A 22,360-nucleotide genomic window follows, 5' to 3' on the forward strand; every position below is an offset into this window, starting at 1 on the left:
ATGGGCTTCCCTAGTGGCTCAGATGGTAAGGTGTCTTGTCTGCAATGCAGGAGACCATGGTTCAATCCCTGGGTTGGGAAGATCCCCTGGAGAAGGAAATGGCAGCCCACTCCAGTATTCTTGCCTGGAAAATCCCATGGATCTCGGAGCCTGGTAGGCTACGGTCCATGAGGTCGCAAAGAGTCGGGCACGACTGAGCGACTTCACTTTCACTTTCACCATCTTGTTCTGGGGCAGTTAGCATTGAGATCATTACTGCTAATGTCAAGTGCAAAAACCTCACTTTGATACAGTTGAGTTGGGTAGGTTAACCCCCAAAATTTATGTATGTATGTGCTCAGTCCCTCCGGTCATGTCCAACTCTTTGTGACCCCATGAACCATAGCCTGCCAGGCTCCTCTGTCCATAGGATTTTCCTGGCAAGAATACTGGAGTGGGTTGCCATACCCTCCTCCAGGGGATCTTCCAGATCCAGGGATCAAACCTGCTTCTCCTGGTCTCCTGCATTACCAGGTGGATTCTTTACCACTGAGCCACAAGGGAAGCCCATTTATGCATGTATGTATATATGTACGTTTTTGGCCGTGTTTCATAGCTTGCAGGAGCTTAGTTCCCCAACCAGAGATTGAACACACATTCTCAGCAGTGAAAGCATGTAGTCCTAACCACGTAACCACCAGGGAGTGCCCAGAACATTTTTAGAAGGAGAAATTCAGAATTACTACTACTTCTTGGACTAGATGTCAGGATTCTTCATTGAAGAAATAAAATATTGAAATGAAATGTTTAAATAGCAGACTTTGTAAATAGCTGCTAGCCTATAATGATAGCCTGTGGTAAATATCAAAAGCAGAGTCCTTTCCAATTACTAATTGGTGTTCAGGAGGTTTATTACATGCTTAGCACGGGAAGTTCATTAAGAGAAGTACCTTCAGGATATCTGGCCAACTCAAGTAGTGAAATCTTTGGAAAATACAAACTTTTTATTAAATGATTTGTAAAAAATCTCAGAAATGAGATCTGCATAATATTTGCAGGTCAATACAGTTGTTGGAACTCTTGGTTAATAGATTTATTTGGAGGCAACCTTTTTATGTTATAGAAGAGGGTGACTAATTCAGTTACTGCTCTATCAAAAAGCAAAAATTAGTACTATCTAATGACTTGAAGGGCCTCAATAGGACTGAATTAGAATATATTAAAATTATTTTTCTTTTTATGTAAGGCAACATCAAAATAAATTGAAATTTTCTTAAAAAAATCCTAATGGGAGCTTCCTATTAAATTTCAACACATGTATCTTCAAAATTTATGAAGCATGAAGTATCAGATATGAACATATATGTATACATATATACATATGAATATATACACATGTACACACACAGTTTGCAGTTCTAATTTGCATTTAAATGTTTTAAACCATTTTTGCATTAGCTAGATACATGCTTTTCCCTTGCCTCTCATTAAAAAAAAAGTAAGGCAAACATTCTCCATTTTGCAAATAATATAATTTTAATATCAGACAAGGTTATGCCCTACTAGACAACTAACCCTCACTGCTGTTTTCTTTCCAGAAAATAAAATCACACCTCAACTCTTCTAGAACCAGAGTCATCATTTTTCACATACTTCCCTCATTAAGTAGCTTTATCGCTCACAACCCCTACATCAAGTCATTTATGTTTCCAAGTTACTCATGTACAATCAGTTTATCTTGGAGGGTATGTCATATTGCTGCAAATTGGATGATTTTCTGTGTTTATTTTTGCCTGTTTGTTTGTGGCTGAGTGGGCATTATACTCTTTTGTTGTTGTTGTTGTTTTGTGGCTCAGCTCAGAGAAAGAGCACTTGGAAGTCTCTAGCCTTTTATTCTATGTTAATATTAACCTCCAATTGCTTTTCTTGACCAGATATTTGGGTGCTTTAGCAATTTATAAAAAGTATATGAGAACATATAATCTTATTTATCTGGAGAAGATAAATAAAAAGTAACCATTTTAACCTTCTACTTTTAAAATGTGACAGTTTAAGAGCTAAAAAAATAACTCAGTTTTCTCTGAGACATTGTAACCTCTAAGACTGAAACTTAATATTCACCTATGAGCCCTGGTTCTGTGTCTGTCGGTATTCATTGGTTTAAACTCTTACTTGTTTCTGATAGAATGTTCCAACTTTTTTTTTTTTTTTAACCTGAGCATGTAAGGTTGAAAATACAGGGCAAACATGCAAAAAGAGATCTAATTTAGGAGTTAATTTATTTTTTTAAAGAAGTTAATGGAGCCCTGTAAGCCAACAGTTTTGACAGAAGACTTGAGAGATTTGTGTTCCAGATCCAACAATGTCAGTTGTGTTCCTTTATGATCTGTTTTTTCAAGTTCCTCTTCGGGTTTCAGAGAGAGATTCTCTTTCTTTAGACCCAGGGAACTTATGAGGAAACATTAGAAATTTAAATGCTTTCGAATATACTTGGGAAGAAGAAAATTTAGAGATCTGCTGCCAAGTCTTATTATCTGTGTAGGAGAGTTGATACTTAACAGTTTCTACATAGTTAACCAAAAATAAGTTTTAACTGAATGTAGGTCATGGTCTCCTGCTTGTTTCTGCATTTTATGGCCCAATCAGCTTTGTTTGGGCATTTTTGGAAAGAAAGAAGGGAAATTTCAAGACTTCATAAAATGTGGAGCAAATTTGATTTCCTCCTAGTGGTGTCGGAGTCAGCCTACAGGTTGGCTGCCCTTTGGCAGGTAATTGGACCTGAACGGGTGGATGGAGGGCAGGCTCTAGGCTGCTGATGCTGGGACAGGGGTACACATTTGCCTTTCACTGAAGCCCGACGGTTCAAGCTGCACCTTAAGCCACAGTGTAGGCGCACATCCCGGCAGACCAAGCCCACTAGGGACCAGAGGATTGAGCTCCTTGGGGGAAGTACGGTTGGTTCCTAGAGGTTGTTTTTCGCCAGGCGGCATTGACTGCCCCTGCCAGCGCCCGCTCCTCCGCACCGAGGAGGCGGGGCGCCGCGGCGCTGAGGGCTCCCATTGGCTATCGCGGCCGCCGACTCAGCTGAGTGACGGCAAGGGCGGGGCCGCGTGGCTTGTTTGTTTGCGCCGCCCCGTCCCGCGCCGCCTCGGCCGTCAGCGCTGACTGAGGCTGCAGCTCAGATCTAGGCTGGCCGCCAGCCCAGCGCTCTTCTCCACGCTGTTGCGGTTCCTCTGCGCGTCCGCCACTGTCCCTGCGCCGACATGCGCCTGGCTACAGCCGCGAACGAGGTGTATACGGCGTCTCTGGCCGTCTCGGAGCTGCTGGGCTGCAAGCAGTGTGGTGGGAGCCGCGGCCAGGACGAGGTACCCGGGCGAGGGACCGGGCGAGAGGGCGGGTACCCAGCCAACTGTCTGGGCTTTACAGAGTCGCGTCGCTTCTCTGCCCTCGCACCAACAGCTTCGGAGAACGCTCCCCAGGGAGGGCGCCTCTGGAGCAACCGCCCGGCCGGCGCCCTCCCCGGCGGGGCGTGGCAGGCTGGCCCGCGCCCCTCAGGTGAAGGGGCGGCCAGTGGTGGGTTGGGGGGACGTTTGCCATTGCGAGTCGTCCCCGGGCAGAAAGTGCCACGGCTGGAAGAGAAAGCTGTCTGGATCATTTAAATGGAAGTCTCCAAAACGTAAATAACGTTGTCTTCTGTACAAGTCTCCACAAGTCAGAAACCAAACAAACTCTAGCCCCGAGGTAGAACAGCCTGTGGATTTTTACCCCCCTCAACGTCTTGTCAAAACAGATTATTTGGTGACCCTCACTCTTTGCCTTTTACTTAAAAAAAAGATGCATCTCAGTCAGTTTTGCCTAGAATAACTATGTTCTGCCAGCTCTATGACGTTATGCACAGCGTTTACTCTTGTTTATTAGCATTTCTTTTGTGTCTGAGTTGGCCTTCAGAAAGAGCTATTTAATTGTGACATTTTGTATTTTTCCTAAGTGGTTACAAAGAGGGCACAGGATCTAGTTCCCTGATCAGGGATTGAACCCAGGGTCCCTGCATTGAGACCGGAGCCTTAGCCACTGAACCACCAGGGAAGTCCCATAGGACCCCAATTGAAAGTTACTAGTACAACTTTAACTCAAATTTTAGCCTTTAATTCAAGTGGTAGCAAGGGGGGAAGAGAAATAGTAATTAAAATTGATGAAATCAGATTGTTTTAAGTATTGACTTAGTTCAAGAAATGTAAATACGAGGTAATTTCTCTGCACTGTTGCCCACTAAAATGACTTAGTTTTATATGTTTTTTGTAAATAGAGTCAACACTATGAGTATACCACATATATTCATATAAACTTAAATGACACTTTCTCCTGAAGGTTGTAGAACACCAAACACTTCTGTATTTTAACATTCATGTTTACATAGCATGCTTCTTGTTTCCAGATAATACAGCAACCTAAAAAGTCTCATGACTGTTGCTTTGAAACTTTACTATAGCAGGAAAACTGTTCAAAAGTGTTGAAATAGCATTTACAATTTCTGTTGCAGGCCATAACGGATCTTTTGTCATTTTGAGAAGTGAGCCTCATGATTGTGTTTGAATCTGTTCTTTCTAGTGGTATTTGTGTGTAGAATCTCTTGGTTCTTGCCCAGATCTAGAATCTCTAAATATAGCCTTGTAAACTAGAAGATAAAGAGATACGTTTTATCTTACACATTGATTACAGAGCCTATGGGATTGTCTTCAGGAGACCAGGCAGCTTTGAGTAGTTGTTATTTCATTTTTAAAACATCCCACATGTGGGAGGATAAATTAGGAGGTAGTGCTTTATAAGAAAACTATTCACTTTTCAAAAGAATAACAGAACTCTTTCAAATAGCAAACTTCCACAGTGCCTTTAAGTTAAAACACCTTCCAGAAAAGGAACTCCTGACTAAAGTGTAGGGCACACATAAGAGCCTAAGTCAGCCTTATAAATCCAGTAATTCGAAGTCAGTTGAGTTTTTCTAGGATGTAGTTCATAGAACACCAGACACTGGAAAAAGAGATACCTGAACTTTAAATATTTCTAAATTCCCTATAAGAGTTAGTGACAAATTTAGAAGAAGCACTAGTACATTTTGTTTTAGTACATAGGAAGATTTCTTTATAAGGCTTTTGGATTTCTTCATTTCTGTTTAAAAATTTCAAATGTCAAAAGGCTAGCACTCAGCTATAGGCAATGATTCTCATAAACCAGGGAGAGTGGGATGGGAACTCTTATTTTTTTACACAATATATTTTGCCTTGTTGAAATGTGTTTCAAAAAGAACTGCTTTTGTAATGTTTTACAAATCAAAGTTAGCATCATTGTTGCTATTATCAGTATTAAGACATCTAGATAGTTTTAAAATGCACCGAGTGCAGTGAGAAAAAATAAAATGATTCGAGAGATCTGATTGTTTTTACTTTTCAAATGGATAGATGTGTAAGCCAGTAAATGCTCTCATTTTGCGTTTGTGGCAAATTGTCCATTCCTTTGCTTAATGATATTTATATAGATTCATAAATGTATCTCTGACAAATTTGAAAAATCTAATAATACATTCAGTACATAAACAGATTTACACAGTGAATATATTACATTCATCAGTCATTCTGTGGTATTGTCAACATTTGCTGAGAATTTTCATGTTGTGAAAATTAGTATGTTAGTATCATACACTGGAGAGGAAACAGATACCAAGTCAGAGATTTGCAGAAATGCTGTGATGGCAGAAGCTGTTGTTATCTCTTTCAAAGATGCTGATTAGGAGGACTGTTGAGAGGAGAGGACTGTTAGTTCCTATGTTAGATTTCCCAGCCACACCTTCACCAAGAACCAGTGAGGTTTTGTGCTGTGATTAGCATATATATCTGCTTCACAACAAGGTCATTAGCTATTGGCAACTTCTACCTCCTTGAATCTAAATTGGCCAAAATTTGTTCTAAATCTGTAATTCAGTTTCTTAGATACATATGAAGGCATTGAAGTAACCTTTAGGAAGTCATGAAAGGCACTTAGTTTGGCTTTCCATAAGCCGACTATTGAAGACCCAGAGTGCCTTTAAAAAAAAAAAAATCAACAGCTGCTAGAAAACAGGGTAGCAACTATTTTGTCATGTGACTAGGAAAAGAAGTGTTTCAAAAGTGAGTTTTCCGGTAAATAGAAACTTTTAACCCTTTAGAAGTTGAGAATACTATTGTATAACAATAGTGGTATCTAAAAGGACCTTTAAGTATCAAAAACTCTTAAAGAAACTCTTGAGAGTAATTAAAGACACCAACTCTAGAAACAGACTTCATGGATGTTTTCAACATAACTGTCACCTGTTTACTTTTTCCAGAAGTTAGAGAACAGTTTGTGTGCAACAGGAAGCTAGATGGAATCAATTATCTGCTTTCTGATAGAATCTGAATTAGGATAAATTGAGATACAGCTCAGAGCTCATAAAATTCTGTTTTACCTAGAACTAGCCTTAAATGGCAACCTGCTCCAGTGTTCTTGCCTGGAGAATCCCAGGGACGGGGGAGCCTGATAGGCTGCCATCTATGGGGTCGCACAGAGTCGGACACGACTGAAGCAGCTTAGCAGCAGCTGCAGCAGCAGCAGCCTTAAGTAAAGTAATGAAATTAGAGTATTGAATATCAGAGACTCCTTTCCATTCCTTTCCTTCAGTTTTTCTTTTCTGTCCCCTGCTTTACTGTTAGACTGGTACCTCATCAAGAAATGAATGTGATCTTAACACTGAGAGGTTGTTAGCATAAAAAGTGAAAGTCGCTCAGTCATGTCCTACTCTTTGTGACTCTGTGGACTGTTGTCCATGGAATTCTCCAGGCCAGAATACTAGAGTGAGTAGCCTTTCCCTTCTCCAGGGGATCTTCCCCACCCAGGGATCAAACCGAGGTTTCCCGCATTGCGGCTGGATGCTTTACCAGCTGAACCACAAGGGAAGCCCGGTTATTAGCATAGTAGGTCTATAATCCATTCCTAAGAATGTTTGCTTTTTCTTAACATCCTGTTTTAAAACAATTTTTCACTCTTAATAAAAAAGAAATTTATAAAGGAACTGAGAAGGAAAGGTTTGATCTGTGAAGGCAAACAAGAGGGGAAACAGTGATACCAATATAGCTACTAAATTTGGCTATAGGGATAGACTTTCAAAGACTTGAGAATTATGTAGGACCACTGGTAAAGATCCTTGGCATACCTATAGGAAAAGAATCCATTTCTGAAACATTGATAGGCACTTGCTTAGAATTATAAAGCTGCTGCTGCTGCTAAGTTGCTTCAGTCGTGTCCAACTCTGTGTGACCCCATAGACGGCAGCCCACCAGGCTCCTCCATCCGTGGGATTTTCCAGGCAAGAGTACTGGAGTGGGGTGATTATAAAGCTAGTGTTGTAATATTAATAGTTTGACATATAAACTATCTATTTGGTATAGAAATAAAACCAAAGTAATATACTTCAACTTCTTTGTTTTGAAGCCTGTGTACTAACACTCTGGTCTTATTTTAAAAAATACACACATACACACAATCCACATGATGCTAATGTATGTGGTAAGATAAAGTCCTAGAAATGGAATTTCTAATTTTTTTCCTTTCCTCACAAATAGTAATATATACACTTTGCCTTTTCCCCCCCTGCATAATATATTCTATATCTTTTAAAGTCATCTTGTATACAGCTGCTTCATTCTTTGTAAGGACCTCATGGTGTTCTAGTCTATGGTCATACTAAACTTTATTGAAACAGCCCTCTATTGATGAGCACTTAGGTGGTTTTATATCTTATACAATTGTAAACAATGTGACAGTGATTATACTTTTAAATATGACATTTCAAAAATGTGAGCATAGGTTAATGTCTAGGATGGAACTGTCAATTAGGGTATGTGTAACTTTTAAATTTTGATCATTATTTCAGATTGCCCTCTTGGAAGTTGAAGTAATTTGTACTTCTTATATATTTCTTGATCTTTTTTCCTTACATTTCAAAACACTCCCATCAGAGATGTATAAGTATTGAATAGCTATTTCTCCACCCCCTCTCCAACATAGTCTATCATCAAACTTTCTGATCTTAAGCAGTCTTTTAGGTGAAAAATTGTATCTCAGTGTGGTTAAACAGCAGTTGTTTTGTGAAGATTGACCATTTTTTCAGACGTTTATATTTCCTTTTCTTTGAACTGTTCATGTCCTTTGTTCATTTTTTCTATCAGGTTCTTGGGGGGTTTTCTTAGTGATTTGTCATTATGTATTTTTTAAAAGCCCTTGTCTGTGTGAGTTGCAAACATATTTCCAAGTTTTCTGTTTGTTTAATTTTATATGTTTATTTTTCTCATATGAAAGTATATTTGTGTCATCAAACTTATCAGTCTTACATTTTGTGACTTCTGGGTTTTGTTGCATTTTTAGATCTAACTCAAGTATTTTCTTCTAATATTGTAATTTTTTTTTTTTACTTACATATGATTTATTGTGAAGTAAAGTAGGAGTCAAGGTTCCAATTTCACTTTTTTCTGAGTGGGTCTCCAGTTGTATCAAAATCATTTTTTGAATAATCCATTTCTCTTCCTTTGAAATGACATCTTTTTGTATACTAAACTTGCAGGAATAGTATCTTATGTATAAAATGAATAATAAACCCCTGAAAAGTGGGGTGTGTTGCTAAAATGCATTTTGTTTAAATAAGATAGTAAAGAAAAAGGGTAGATATTAATTTTAGCCTTGAAATCTTGCCCAGAATATTTTCTTTGAAATGTATGTAATTAGATCAGAAATTCAGCAGTTAGAAAGGCCAACAGTCATCATTTTATATAAATAGCTGCATTTGTGCCAAGATTCTGTATTGAATAGAAGGAATGTGGGGTTTTTTCCTTGCATTTATTATATGTAGTATATTAAATTGAGACACATACATATCTGGACCAGTAAATTTAGTGCCTCCTCAGTGAAGGATACAGTTATTAGACATTACTATCTTCAGTATAAGTCTGTAATTATCAGAATAAAAAAATCACCTCTAATACAAAATTATTTGAAACCTATATAAAATTTTAGATTTAGTTTGCAAATAGAGCCTACTTCAAATCTGAATCTCGAGTTCTACTGATTAAGATTCTCTTCGATTTTTTTCCTGCCTGCCTAAATCAGTTCTGCTCAAAAGGTTTCCATTCACTTGGACCAAATTTCTTGAATTGCTGCCATATGTTCTTTTCTGTCTGCATCACTGTGCCCCGCCGCCCCCCCCCCCCACACACCTTTTTTTCCTCTTTTAAAAGAAAAGCATCTGGTTTGTATCATGAAGGACTTTTGGAAGCAGTAAAGAGAGGGTGGAAACAGTATTTGTATGTAATTATAAAGCAAGGGTTAATATTTAGTTGTTAAAGAAGGTGGGGGTTTGTTTGCCTAGAGACTAGATAGATAGGACATGAACTCAAAAAAAAAAAAAAAAAGGCTAAATTACATTTTGGTTTTGTTTCTATAAGCATATTACATTGAGGGGAAAGCTGTTGTTGTTAACCATACTACATTGTCACAGAAAATACAGAATTCTAGGTTCCCTATGTCAAAGAGTAGAAAACCATTTTTTTATTAATTTGTTGAGCTCAAAAATATAAATGAAGTCAGTGAGATCGTATAAATTAAAAATTTAAGGAAAACTCACTAAATTAGTTTCTCTAAAATTGTTTTGCTCAACCACAGAGAAACCATGTCCTGCAGTACTTTCTCTTTTGTGGGTTTAAATAATTTTTATTTTTCATAATATTTCTGTTCTTGTGAAGTATTATTATAGATGCAATAATAATTATACTTCTTTCAGTTTAAGACATCTAGGTAGAGGTTATGACTTTTTCATTTCCTGATAACATGCCCAGGGATTGATATTTTGGTTGGTTGGGTTTTAGATGTATAAACACATTGGTCTTATTTTGTATCACTGACAATCCACAGGGTTGGCTGCTGTGTGCTGAACTTTCTGTCCTAGACTTTCTGCCAAGTGTTTTATGCAAAACTCTGGTTTTAGTGAAACAGGTTTTATTGTTTCTGGTCCGAGTCTTATTATAAACTGTTGTCAGTTATGTGATGCAAAAAGAGGAGCTGATATATATATATGGTCATGAAAACAAACCACCAAAACAAGCCAGGCTCTGTTCAACTGGTTGTTTTTCTCTCCCATTCCTGTGGCCTCAGTTCATGTTGTTTACTGCTAGAGGCCTGAGATGGTGTAATTTTCTTTTCTAGGAACTTGGAATTAGAATTCCTCGACCACTAGGACACGGACCAAGCAGATTCATCCCAGAAAAGGAGGTATGTTGTTTGTGAAAGTACATAGTGAACTGTATGCTTTTAAGGAAAAGCTGTCATGACCCACATCTTGGCATCTGAACAATTGTTGGTCAACAATATGCTTTACACAGAGTTGATCATTGTTAATCATCATGCTTTGGCAGTGAATCTGTGGGATTAGAAAGCTATTATAGTCACTTTGATTTCTAGTATTTCATGGCACTTTTCTAACACCCATAATTAGTCAAGCAAAGGCAAGACTTGTTTTTGACCAATGATATGCCACCTGCTTATATTTAGATGTTATTTAAGTGTGCCCATACACTGAGTTACTTGGTCTTGGCCAACTCCACAGGCTGGTATCAATGCTAGCTTAGATCTTTAATTCTAAATATGTAAATGCTTCTATGCTTTGTTTTCACAAGGATTGTTTACTGTTAGTTAATTTTGGTTCTCTGTAAATCGTGAGAGAGTAGGTGTTGTTAAAAGGAAAGGCATTAGTGTCTGCAAGCTCTGTAAATTTGATAATCTAAATCTGCTTCTTTATCTGGATTCTGGCCAGGTCTACAAGCAGCCTATCTAGTGGCCTTTGTTGTTTCTCCCCTGCTACATGATATGTGACTTTTATTCTTCTATCTTGCAACCAGTTGAGTTAAGTTTGTAGAATTATAACCTCCCTTTCTTAAGCCAAATTTAATCTGCTTCTAAATGACACACAGAATGCAGTGCATGCATGCTTTATTTCTCCCCCTTCCGTGTTTTCTTTTATTTTTTAATATAAATTTATTTAATCGGAGGTTAATTACAATATTGTATTGGTTTTGTCATACATCAACATGAATCCGCCACAGGTATACACATGTTCCCCATCCTGAACCCCCCTCCCTCCTCCCTCCCCGTACCATCCCTCTGGGTCGTCCCAGTGCACCAGCCCCAAGCATACAGTATAACACCGATTTACTTTCTGTAACCATGGTTTTCCTCTCTTTTATACAGATTCTCCAAGTGGGGAGTGAAGACGCACAGATGCATACTTTATTTACAGATTCTTTTGCTGCTTTGGGTCGTTTGGATAATATTACCTTAGTGATGGTTTTTCACCCACAGTATTTAGAAAGTTTCTTAAAAACTCAACACTATCTACTGCAAATGGATGGGCCATTACCCCTTCATTATCGGCACTACATTGGAATAATGGTTTGTAAACATTCAGTGAAAAATTCTTTCTCCCTGCTTTATTAATCTTTTTAAGATATGGTTAATGCTTCAAACACAGGAATAAATACTTATATTCCAGCTTCCAATTGGATTCCTGTTAAGTAGTACCTAGAAGGCAATGGCACCCCACTCCAGTACTCTTGCCTGGAAAATCCCATGGACAGAGGAGCCTGGTAGGCTGCAGTCCATGGAGTCGCTAAGTCGGACATGACTGAGCAACTTCACTTTCACTTTTATGCATTGGAGAAGGAAATGGCAACCCATTCCAATGTTCTTGCCTGGAAAATCCCTTGGATGGAGGAGCCTGGTGGGCTGCCGTCTATGGGGCTGCACAGAGTCAGACACAACTGAAGCAACTTAGCAGCAGTAGCAGCAGCAGTATATATTTACACTTTGTTGAGTCCATGGAATTCTCCAGGCCAGAATACTGGAGTAGGCCTTTCCCTTCTCCAGGGGATCTTCCCAACCCAGGGATTGAACCCAGGTCTCCCACATTGTGGGCGGATTCTTTACCAGCTGAGCCACCAGGAAAGCCCAAGAATACTGGAGTGGGTAGCCTTTTCCTTCATCAGATCTTCCCAACCCAAGAATCAAACTGGGATCTCCTGCATTGCAGGTGGATTCTTTACCAGCTGAGCTACCAGGGAAGCCCTTATTGAGAACCATTTTCTACTAAATAAGAAAATAAAGTAGAAGACAAGATTATTTCACTACTATATAAATAGTTCAGATTGACATAAGTGGTTTTTACTCATGTTCAATTTATAAATAATTTCATTATTTTATGGTTGGCATCTTAATTGAAGTTTCTTCTTAATCAGGTTCTGACAGTAGGTATAAAATTTTTCTAAAATTCAAATACTTTTATCAAATATTTTTTGTTCATGGGATATTTTTGAGGTGTTTTCTGTAGCATACATGAATTTGTGAATGTCAAAAACTTCATTTCTGTAGTATATGGAAAATTTGAGAACATACTAATCAAAAAATTAACTTTTGCCCATTGTAAAGAAAAAAGACATGTAGTTGTTCAAGATTTTAATATGTATAGTTAGAATCATCTTTTGTTTTCTCTTAGGCTGCAGCAAGACATCAGTGCTCCTATTTAGTGAATCTCCATGTAAATGATTTCCTTCATGTTGGTGGAGACCCCAAGTGGCTTAATGGTTTAGAGAATGCTCCTCAAAAACTACAGAATTTAGGAGAACTTAACAAAGTGTTAGCCCATAGACCTTGGCTTATTACCAAAGAACATATTGAGGTAAGCAGAGAATATATCTAGGGTGTCTTTTTTATTTTAATTAATAGGCTATTTTTTAAAGCAGTTTCAGGTTTACAGAAAAGTGGCACAGGGAGTTCCCATATTCTACCCACTTCAACCCTCCACCCCCCTACACACACATTGTTTTCTTTATTACTAATTTCTAGTATTAGCTTAGTACAGTTGCTTCAATTGATGAATTAATAATGTCTGTAATTTACTTTGGGGTTTACTGTGCTGTACAGTTCTATGGGTTTTGACAAATGCATAATGTCATGTTATCCACCATTATGGTGTCATACAGAATAGTTCCACTTCCCTAAAAATCTCCTATGCTCCCCCTATTCATCTCTCTCCTTTCCCCCTGCAACTACTACTCCTTTTATTGTCTTTATAGTTTTGCCTTTTCCAGAATGTTATATAGTTGGAGTCATAACTATATAACCTTTACACACTAGCTTCTTTTATTTGTCAGTATGTATTTAAGGTTCCTCCGTGACTTGATGGCTCATTTCTTTTTATTGCTGAAAAATACCCCAATGTGTGGATGTAGCACCGTTTGTCCATTCACCTACTGAAGGACATCTTGGTTACTCCCAGTTTTTGGCAATCATGAATAAAACTTCTACAAACATTCACATGCAGGTTTTTTGATGGGCATTAGTTTTCAGCTCAGTTGGGTAAATAACTGGGATTGCTGGATTGTATGGTAAGCTTGTGTTCAGTTTTGTAAGAAACTGTGAAACTGTCTGATGAGGTGGCTGTACCAGTTTGTGTTCCCACCAGCAATGGATGAGCATTGCTGTTGCTTCACATACTTGTCAGCATTTGCTGTTGTCAGTGTTCAGATTTTCGCCATTCTGATGTAAAGTGGAATCTTGTATATCTTTGCAAAATACCATCTTAAACTAGTTTCTTCTGGTTCTGTTTATTGAAAATGTTAAATGCTCGCTTATTCATATCTGACTCTTTGTGACCCTATGGACTAGAGCCTGCCAGGTCCTTTTTCCATGGAATTCTTCAGGCAAGAAAACTATAGAGTGGGTAGCCATTCCCTTCTCCCAGGGATCTTCCTGACTCAGGGATCGAACCCAGGTCTCCTCTATTCCAGGCAGATTCTTTACTGTCTGATAATAAAGATAATAGAATAAAAGTAGATTGACTTTCTCTAAAAGAATCTGCCACGCAGTAGAAATTTTTAAAAATTTCTTTTTTTTTAAAATAATGTATTGGCCATTCCACAAGGCTTGTGGGATCCTAGTTCCCCAACCAAGGATCAAACCTGCGCCCCCTGCAGTGGAAGTGCAGAGTTCTAACCACTGAACTGCCAGGGAATTCCCTAGAGTAGTTTAGATACTTTTATATAATTGAAGCATCTTATTTTCAAGGAGATATAAGATTTGAATACGATTAATGCAATGTCTGTTGTATGTCTAGTAACATAAAATTATACAATACTATGAAATAGATAATGAAGCAGAATGGAAACAGATTTGTAAGACTTTTAAGAATTGTAGACTTTACCTTGAGCATAATTTTTAAAATAAATATAATTTGATGATTTAGACATATTCAGAGTCAAGTTGTTCAAATCACTATCTTAAAAATTCCTTGAGGAAGCCTGATATCAAAGAAAAACAGGCATATTTTCCACAGTAGCTTCTACTTTAAACTCAAATTTATTGCATTTGGTTTGAGACTTCACACTAACAACATAGTTAATGCATTCATAATCCATTGTCTGAAACACAGCAACTGCCTTAAACAAAATGTATTCTACTGCATTTTTAAATTGATTTTAGATAATCAAAATAATAATGAATTAGTTATTATCAGATTATGTTAAGCTCAATTTTTGAATATATATTCATAAAAATTAGCAAATTCTGAGTTCTACATGCCTCAAATTGTCATTTTATCCTAAGTTTTATATAGTAACTAATCCTGTTTTCAATAGATTAAATACCAAGGTGAACTATATTCTTTCACCAACACCATACCCCAGTATAAAAATATATTCTCATTTTTTTCCCCAAGGGACTTTTAAAAGCTGAAGAGCATAGCTGGTCCCTTGCAGAACTGGTACATGCAGTAGTTCTCCTCACACACTATCATTCTCTTGCCTCGTTCACATTTGGCTGTGGGATCAGCCCAGAGATTCACTGTGATGGCGGCCACACATTCAGACCGCCTTCTGTTAGTAACTACTGCGTCTGTGACATCACAAACGGCAATCACAGTGTGGATGAGATGCAGGTCAACTCAGCAGGCAATGTTTCGGTAAGTATCTGTTACAGGATTGTCATAAGACTAATCACAGTAATTGCTGTTGTATTATTTTTTTACTTGGCTTTTAGGAAAATTTACCCTGTTAAGTCCTTTTAAAAAGGTATTAGCCCCCCACCCACCCACCCCCCGATCTATTCATTCAGCAAGTATCTGCCTCCAAATGCTGAGCATTATAGTGTCTGATACTAAGGGACATATATAAAATTATATGACTTATATATAATTATAAGACCCCCCCCAGCAGACTACATTCGAATAACTTCAGGATTGGAAGCCACCAGGATGCGCCAGAGCCAGCTAGTATTGAATGGCTACTGAATGTGAGATACGGGAAGACTGAGGAAAGAGGAACTTGATGATACAAACTGCCTGCTGCTGATCACATCCCATTCATCCCTTTTGCACGAAAGAAACAGGCTGTCATCTCAATTGTTTCTCTTTTAGAAGAGTTAATCAGCTTTGATCTGGAATTTCTCCTTTTAAAATACTTCTTCATGTTTTAACTTCTCACAGATATATATAGAAGTGAATGTAAATTTATTAAAATGCTTTTACCTCTATTCCTTCTCTTCTCTGGCGTTTATATTTTCTCAGCTTTGTTATTCCTTGGAAAACAGATCACAATGAGTTGAATTTTCTATGAGCAAGTTTTAACTCCTATATATGATGTGTCAAGATTCCCTCTGCATTCTTTAGCTGTAGTGAAGAGCAAGGGTTTATATTTCCGGATAGAAACAACATTACAGCCTCTCAATACTTGGTACAGATTTTCTCAGTTTTATTATTACTTTAAGACAGATTTGGACAGGTTGAATTTATATGTTTGACTTTAACAAACACTTGACTATTAACATATTATTTGACTGTTGGCAAGTTATCTACCCTCCCTGACCCCCCATTTTTTCATTTCTAAATAAAGGTCAAACACAAGGTTACTGCAAAGTTTAAGTGAAATGTCTCTAGAGAGTCAAAAGGCCTAGTGCAGTGCTTAGCATTTATCAGGTACTAAGTAAGAGGTAGCATTTACATATGGTGAGATTAGCACAGGAAGGAAACTCATTTTCCCAAGGTTGATTGCCGTGCTGTGGTGTGCTGATAAGGCCCAAGACCATCAGTTTCACCCTCTTTTGAGCTATCTGGATTCATGTGAGAGGCCCACATATGGCCACTAATTATTTATCAAAGTTTAAAGGTTATAAGATGGACTAAGAGTGAGTACATCAGTTGCTAGGATGCTGAGAATTGGATTCTTTCCCCACCTTTGATTTAGTATAAGGCTAAAGAAGTACCGTTCCTAGTTATCCCTCAATTAAATGAAATAATAGTGAAATAATATAATTTTTTAAAAAACTTCTCTAGTAGATAAGCTCCCTATCCCGGTGTTAAGTATTTTTAGTAATGAATTTTTTAAGGTATGTACATTGTTTTTTAGACATAATACTATTGCACACTTAATAGACTACTGTATAGTATAAATATAACTTTTTATATGCATTGGAAAACCAAAAAAATTCTTGACTTGCTTTGTTAGGATGCTCGCTTTATTCTAATGGTTTAGAACTGAACCCACAATATATCTGAGGTATGCCTGTCTATTGACAATATGCCCAGTGTACAATGTTGATGTAAAACCACTTTATATTTTGTATACCTTATTTGTTTCACTGGGCAAGTAGAAGTGTAACTCAGTTCTGTTGTAAACTGACAGGTAGTGTTAAATTTTAATTTTTAAAACATAATGACAGTAATAATATTACTAACTTTTGAAATAAAAATTTAAATATTAGAATATGTTCTTAAAATTTTTTCTATTTTAAATTTTAAAATTTATATCTGTATATATGATAGGTCAAAATAATTGGTTTTGATTCATTCATGGGCATTAAAGTTATAAGATCTATTTTTCTTGTATTAAGATGCAAATTCTTATGAGATAGACTTAATAAAATTCATTCCATATTTGACATATGTAACAACCTTAACTGCACTTTTGTTTCAGGTAAGTGATTCCTTCTTTGAGGTTGAAGCCCTCATGGAAAAGATGAAGCAGTTACAGGAATGTCGAGAAGAAGAGGAGGCAAGTCAGGAAGAGATGGCTTCACGTTTTGAAATAGAAAAAAGAGAGAGCATGTTTGTCTTCTCTTCAGGTAAAAGCAAGGATTACATAGTCAACGTCTATTATTTCAAAAAAAAGCCCAATTTTTAAAGACAATTTAAATAAGTTTTTCTTATTGGAATACAGTTGATTTGCAATGTTGTGTTAGTTTCAAGGGTACAGCAAAATGACTCTGTTACACATATATCCACTTTTAGATTCCTTTCCCATACAGGTCAATACAGAGTTTTGAGTAGAATTCCCTGTGCTATGCAGTAGGTCCTTATTAGTTATCTGTTTTATATATAGTAGTGTGTATATGTCAATCCCAATCTCCCAATTTATCCCTCCCCCTACCCCCACCTCCCTACCCCGGCTGCATCCCAAACCCTTGTAACCACAAGTTTTCTACAACTCCACATATAAGCTGTATTGTATGATATTTGTCTTTTTCTTTCTAACTTCACGTAATATGGTAATCTCCAGGTCCATTCATGCTGTGGCCAGTGGCATTGTTTCCTTCTTTTTTATGGCTGATTGATAGTCCATTGCCATATACAGCACATCTCTATCCACTGCTGTCAGTGGGCATTTAGGCTGCTTCCACGTCTTGGCTATTGTACATAGTGCTGCTGTAAACGCAGGGGTGCATGGGTCTTTGTCAATTATGGTTTGCTCTGGACATACACCTAGGAGTGGGATTGCTGATCAGATGGTAACTCTGTTTTTAATTTTTTAAGGAATCTCGGTACTGTTATCTATAGCGACTGCATGAATTTACATTCCCAACAACAGTTTTGTAAAATTTATTGTTTGTAGATTTTTTTGATGATGGTCATTCTAACTGAGGTGAGGTGATAACCTCTCTGTTTTGATTTGCATTTCTGTAATAATTAGTGATACTGAATATCTTTTCATGTGCCTATTGGCCATCTATATGTCTTCTTTGGGGGAAATGTCTGTTTAGCTCTTCTGCCCATTTTTTTTTCCTTTAAAATGAGGAAGTTGCATTCATAAAGGCCTAATAGTACTTCCAGCTTTAAAATTCTATAATTTGTGAAAAGGAGCTACTTATTAGATAACTAACAGCTTAAACCCTTTGTTAGGCCTTTATCAAATGTAACCTATAGGATTTAATAAGTAAACTAGGTAATTTAAAGGAAAAAAGTTATACTGTCAATATACTCTGACAATAATACAGTGGAACAAAGAGCACATTGGTTTTAATAGCCAATTTTCTTAATAGCAAAGAAAAATCAAATTTGTATAAATGGAGGTTTAATGTTAGCCTGAGGAGAAGTCTTTGATTCTGTTTACTTGAAACTAAATAATCTCATCAACTCCTAAACATGAAAATAATCTAAAAAGGCTTAGTGAGCCTCTTTCCTGTATTCATTTCAGAATTGTTTCTAGGACCTTTGAACTGTTAGTATTAGTTGCTCATTTGTGTCCGACTCTTTGAGATCCCCACAGACTATATAGCCCACCAGGCTCCTCTGTTCATGGAATTTCCTAGGCAAGAATACTGGAGTGGGTAGCCATTCCCTTCTCCAAGGGATCTTCATGACCCAGGGATCGAACCCAGGTCTCCTGCATTGCAGGCAGATTCTTTACCGTTTGAGGCATCAGGGAAGCTGTTAAAGAGATCATTTTACATATTGTATGACATTAATATTCAACTAAAAATAGTCCAAATGCTAAAGTTTAGAACACAGCTGATTTGTTAGTACCATAAAGATTATTTCAAAAGGGTATTCCTACTCGGAGTACATACTTTTAAGTAGAACTTCCCATCTATAAACTAGAGAGGGGACACAGAGGAAGAGAGGATCTGTGAAAGAGTGAAATGAAAAGCACAGTAAATGCAACCATGAGTGTATGTTTTTTAACCTTTATATTCTATTTATTATTAAGCAATTTCTTTATAGTTTTAAAACTTTATTTTAGTTGATATTGGTTACTAAGTATCAGAAAAAGGGTTATCCTATTTTTACTTGTTATAGGTAAAATGAATTTTAACTAGCATCCTGTTTTTGAAAAGCTTTCAGTAGCTTTTTTAAAAAATTATTTCAGATGATGATGAAGTTACACCAGCAAGAGATGTATCACGTCACTTTGAGGATACTAGTTATGGCTATAAGGATTTCTCTAGACATGGAATGCACGTCCCAACGTTTCGAGTCCAGGTAAAATCACAACTTGTATGTACATGACTGGTTAGAAATATCTCAATCTGACTTAAAATTAGAAAGAACCATCTGGATTTGAGAACAGAAAGCATTGCAGAGAGAACTAACTTTTCTATGTACATGCAGTTCCTTAGATATATTTATTATATTGTTAAAGTTCATAAATCAGTTGCTCAGAATTCAAAACACATTCACCCATAAAACAAAATTACAATAGTGGTTAGGATCCCAGATGGTATACTAAAACTCAAAGTTCATAATATAACTAAACAGTAAATAGTTGTGTTAGAACCTAGCTAGCATTTATAGCATTGTTTTATAGAGCACCAGTGTTAAAGTGAGGCCATTTCTGTGACAAGAGAAATGTCCTCAACATTTCAGGCATTATGTATGTGTGGGTAGAAGGAAAGAGGATGAGAAAATCAGAGTGAAACATGTGCTTAAATTAGAACTTTTAGGGACAGCAAATTTGTTTTCTTTTAATTTGGGTGAGTTCTTATAAATCTCATATAAAATAAGTCATAGTGATTACAATAACCTAATTCCCTGGTAAAATATGAACTGAATGTCATTTGAAGCAATGAGAATTTTTGAGAGTTTCAAATTTAAATCTTGAAGAGGATTTTTATATAAAGATATCTTATTCCAAAATTAAATAATGCCTATCTCTTAGAATAAAGTTTTAGTGAGGTAGGGATTCAAATTATTGTTGGTAGACCCAGTTTGTTTAGCTCCATAATCATTAACTTTGAAATACACAGTAAAAATTCCCAGTGCAATTCTGTGTATATTGAGTCCATGGAAACTTAAGGACTTTGTCATCCTCCAAGATACCAGGCTCCTTCTCTCTTTTTGCACTGGCAGGAAGCTATGTGCTTTGCAAATATATTGCAGCAGCAACAATTGATGTATCTTCTAGTTCCAGAATAAAGTTGAGGATCATCAATTAGGAAACATTTATCTATTCTATGCTGTAGTTTTCTAAGACTGCTTCCAATCCATTACTAGACACATAGTGCATTTAAAATGTATTTCTTAAACAGTCTGTTATGAGTTGATAGTTTTAACTTTCCCAATTATTGTGAAGGGCTGCTGCTGCTGCTAAGTCGGTTCAGTCATGTCCAACTCTGTGCGACCCCATAGACGGCAGCCCACCAGGCTCCGCTGTACCTGGGATTCTCCAGGCAAGAACACTGGAATGGGTTGCCATTTCCTTCTCCAATGCATAAAAGTGAAAGTGAAGTCGCTCAGTTGTGTCCGACTCGTAGCGACCCCATGGACTGCAGCCTACCAGGCTCCTCCGCCCATGGGATTTTCCAGGCAAGAGTACTGGAGTGGGTTGCCATTGCCTTCTCCAATTGTGAAGGACTAGTATTAAGTAATAACTTTTAGCAGAATTATGAAAATATTTGGGAACTATGAGATTTTTTTTTCTTGGCTCAAGGAACTAACATTATTTAAGGAGGCAAATTAGGCACAGGAAGAAATACAGAATATGTTACTTGGTAGTGAAGTTGTGTCATGAAATATAATAAATTACAATTGGAGAGATCATGTGGACTAGAAAATTTTTTTGGAGGCAGATTAGGATTTGACAGATTTGAATAGTTTAAAAGCATGAGCACTGTAAGCAGAGAAGACTGTAGGCAATAATTGAGCCTAGGTTGAAGGACAGAGTGAGGGAAGGTATCATAGACTGGCTGGGCTACTGAAAGCTTCAAGCAAAGGATTTTTCTGATTAGTTGGAAGTCACTTTAAAATTAATCAGACTTGGAGGTTTTGACCACAGTGATGGCATGATATCAAAGAGGTGTTTTAGGAAAACAAATATGGGAGCAACGTAGAAGTAGAGGCTTATTAAGTTTTGTTTGAGATAGAAAAAAGGAAATGGAGATTTAACATAGGAAAACTAATTAGAAGACTTAACAGAGCTAAGAGGAAGGGGGGTTAGGAGGAAAAAGAATGAGTGATGGATGTGTTGAATTAAAAATTTACAAAATTTGAAGACACTTGAATGCCTGCAGCAATATAAAAGGAGAGTGGCCTCCCAAGATGAGTCATCTCTGAGGCTGACAGGGGAAACAGTGAGAGAAAGCAGAATACAAGTGGTGTGTGTATAAGGCAGAGATTCCACTGGTTTTTAAACTTGGTGAGTTGCAAATTTTAACTTTTGCATGTTGCAGTATAGACATTGAAAACATCAAACTGGAATGCAAATGAAACAGAAAGCTAGGGATGTTCTAGAAAGGGAGTGGATTTCAACTGCCAGTAGTCTTACTGCACCACAGAGCAATAGACACAGAACTGTATTTGACCACATTTTAATTATTCACTTTTGTTCTGTTCTCTGTATTTAGGACTATTGCTGGGAAGACCATGGTTATTCTTTGGTAAATCGTCTTTATCCAGATGTAGGACAGTTGATTGATGAAAAATTTCACATTGCTTACAATCTTACTTATAACACAATGGCAATGCACAAAGATGTTGATACCTCAATGCTCAGACGGGCTATTTGGAACTATATTCACTGCATGTTTGGAATCAGGTTAGTCTGTTTTCTTATGTTTATGAAGAGATATTTTCTTTTAGGGAAATCATTCAGGTGCTTGAAACACGTATGCAGATACACATGTTAATACACTCAGAACCATCCCCTCCCTAAGAGCTTATTTTTATGCTTTTTATGCTTCAGAAACTTGATTTTTTGCAGCTTAGTGTGTTTCCTCTCACCTAGCTAGGCAGGAGGAGGGAGAGTTAGGAACAAGAGTTAAACAACAAGCAAGGTTGTCCAGGAGCATGGAGGAAGAGGCAAAGTTTGTCTCTAAACATTCATGTGTTTGTATCATTTTTATCTCCTGACACACTTGTACTTCCGCCTTCGTGGAACTTAGCACTCTTAGAGTGCTCTTCTAAAGAGTACCTACTCCCATGATACTTCATAAAATGCAAAACTTTATCAGTATTATGCTATTTATATACACACACTATACACCACCTTATAACATACACAAACACCCA

The 22,360-nt window shown here is 37.2% G+C and overlaps 2 protein-coding genes across 5 annotated transcripts in view; one reads left to right on the top strand and one right to left on the bottom strand.

The window, feature by feature from the left end:
- The window catches only part of SESN1 (sestrin 1), a 112,362-nt gene that overhangs the window by 87,325 nt on the left and 2,677 nt on the right, over positions 1-22,360 (top strand). Inside the window, exons 1-8 of one of the 4 annotated variants that reach the window (XM_004011222.4) lie at positions 3,125-3,344; positions 10,243-10,308; positions 11,284-11,484; positions 12,584-12,766; positions 14,804-15,046; positions 17,055-17,202; positions 19,224-19,336; positions 21,697-21,887. In XM_004011222.4, the coding sequence (XP_004011271.2) occupies positions 3,243-3,344; positions 10,243-10,308; positions 11,284-11,484; positions 12,584-12,766; positions 14,804-15,046; positions 17,055-17,202; positions 19,224-19,336; positions 21,697-21,887 (1,247 nt within the window). In that variant the 5' untranslated portion in view covers positions 3,125-3,242. Of the gene's footprint in view, positions 1-3,124; positions 3,345-10,242; positions 10,309-11,283; positions 11,485-12,583; positions 12,767-14,803; positions 15,047-17,054; positions 17,203-19,223; positions 19,337-21,696; positions 21,888-22,360 lie in introns of those variants that run through there. The other 3 variants (XM_004011221.5, XM_012182657.3, XM_012182656.4) reach the window with 3 other exon arrangements.
- Positions 1-22,360, bottom strand: part of ARMC2 (armadillo repeat containing 2) — a 216,837-nt gene that overhangs the window by 52,203 nt on the left and 142,274 nt on the right. The window lies entirely within an intron of this gene.

Source organism: Ovis aries, chromosome 8, assembly GCF_016772045.2.
Source record: "Ovis aries strain OAR_USU_Benz2616 breed Rambouillet chromosome 8, ARS-UI_Ramb_v3.0, whole genome shotgun sequence".
Classification (NCBI taxonomy): Eukaryota; Metazoa; Chordata; class Mammalia; order Artiodactyla; family Bovidae; genus Ovis; species Ovis aries.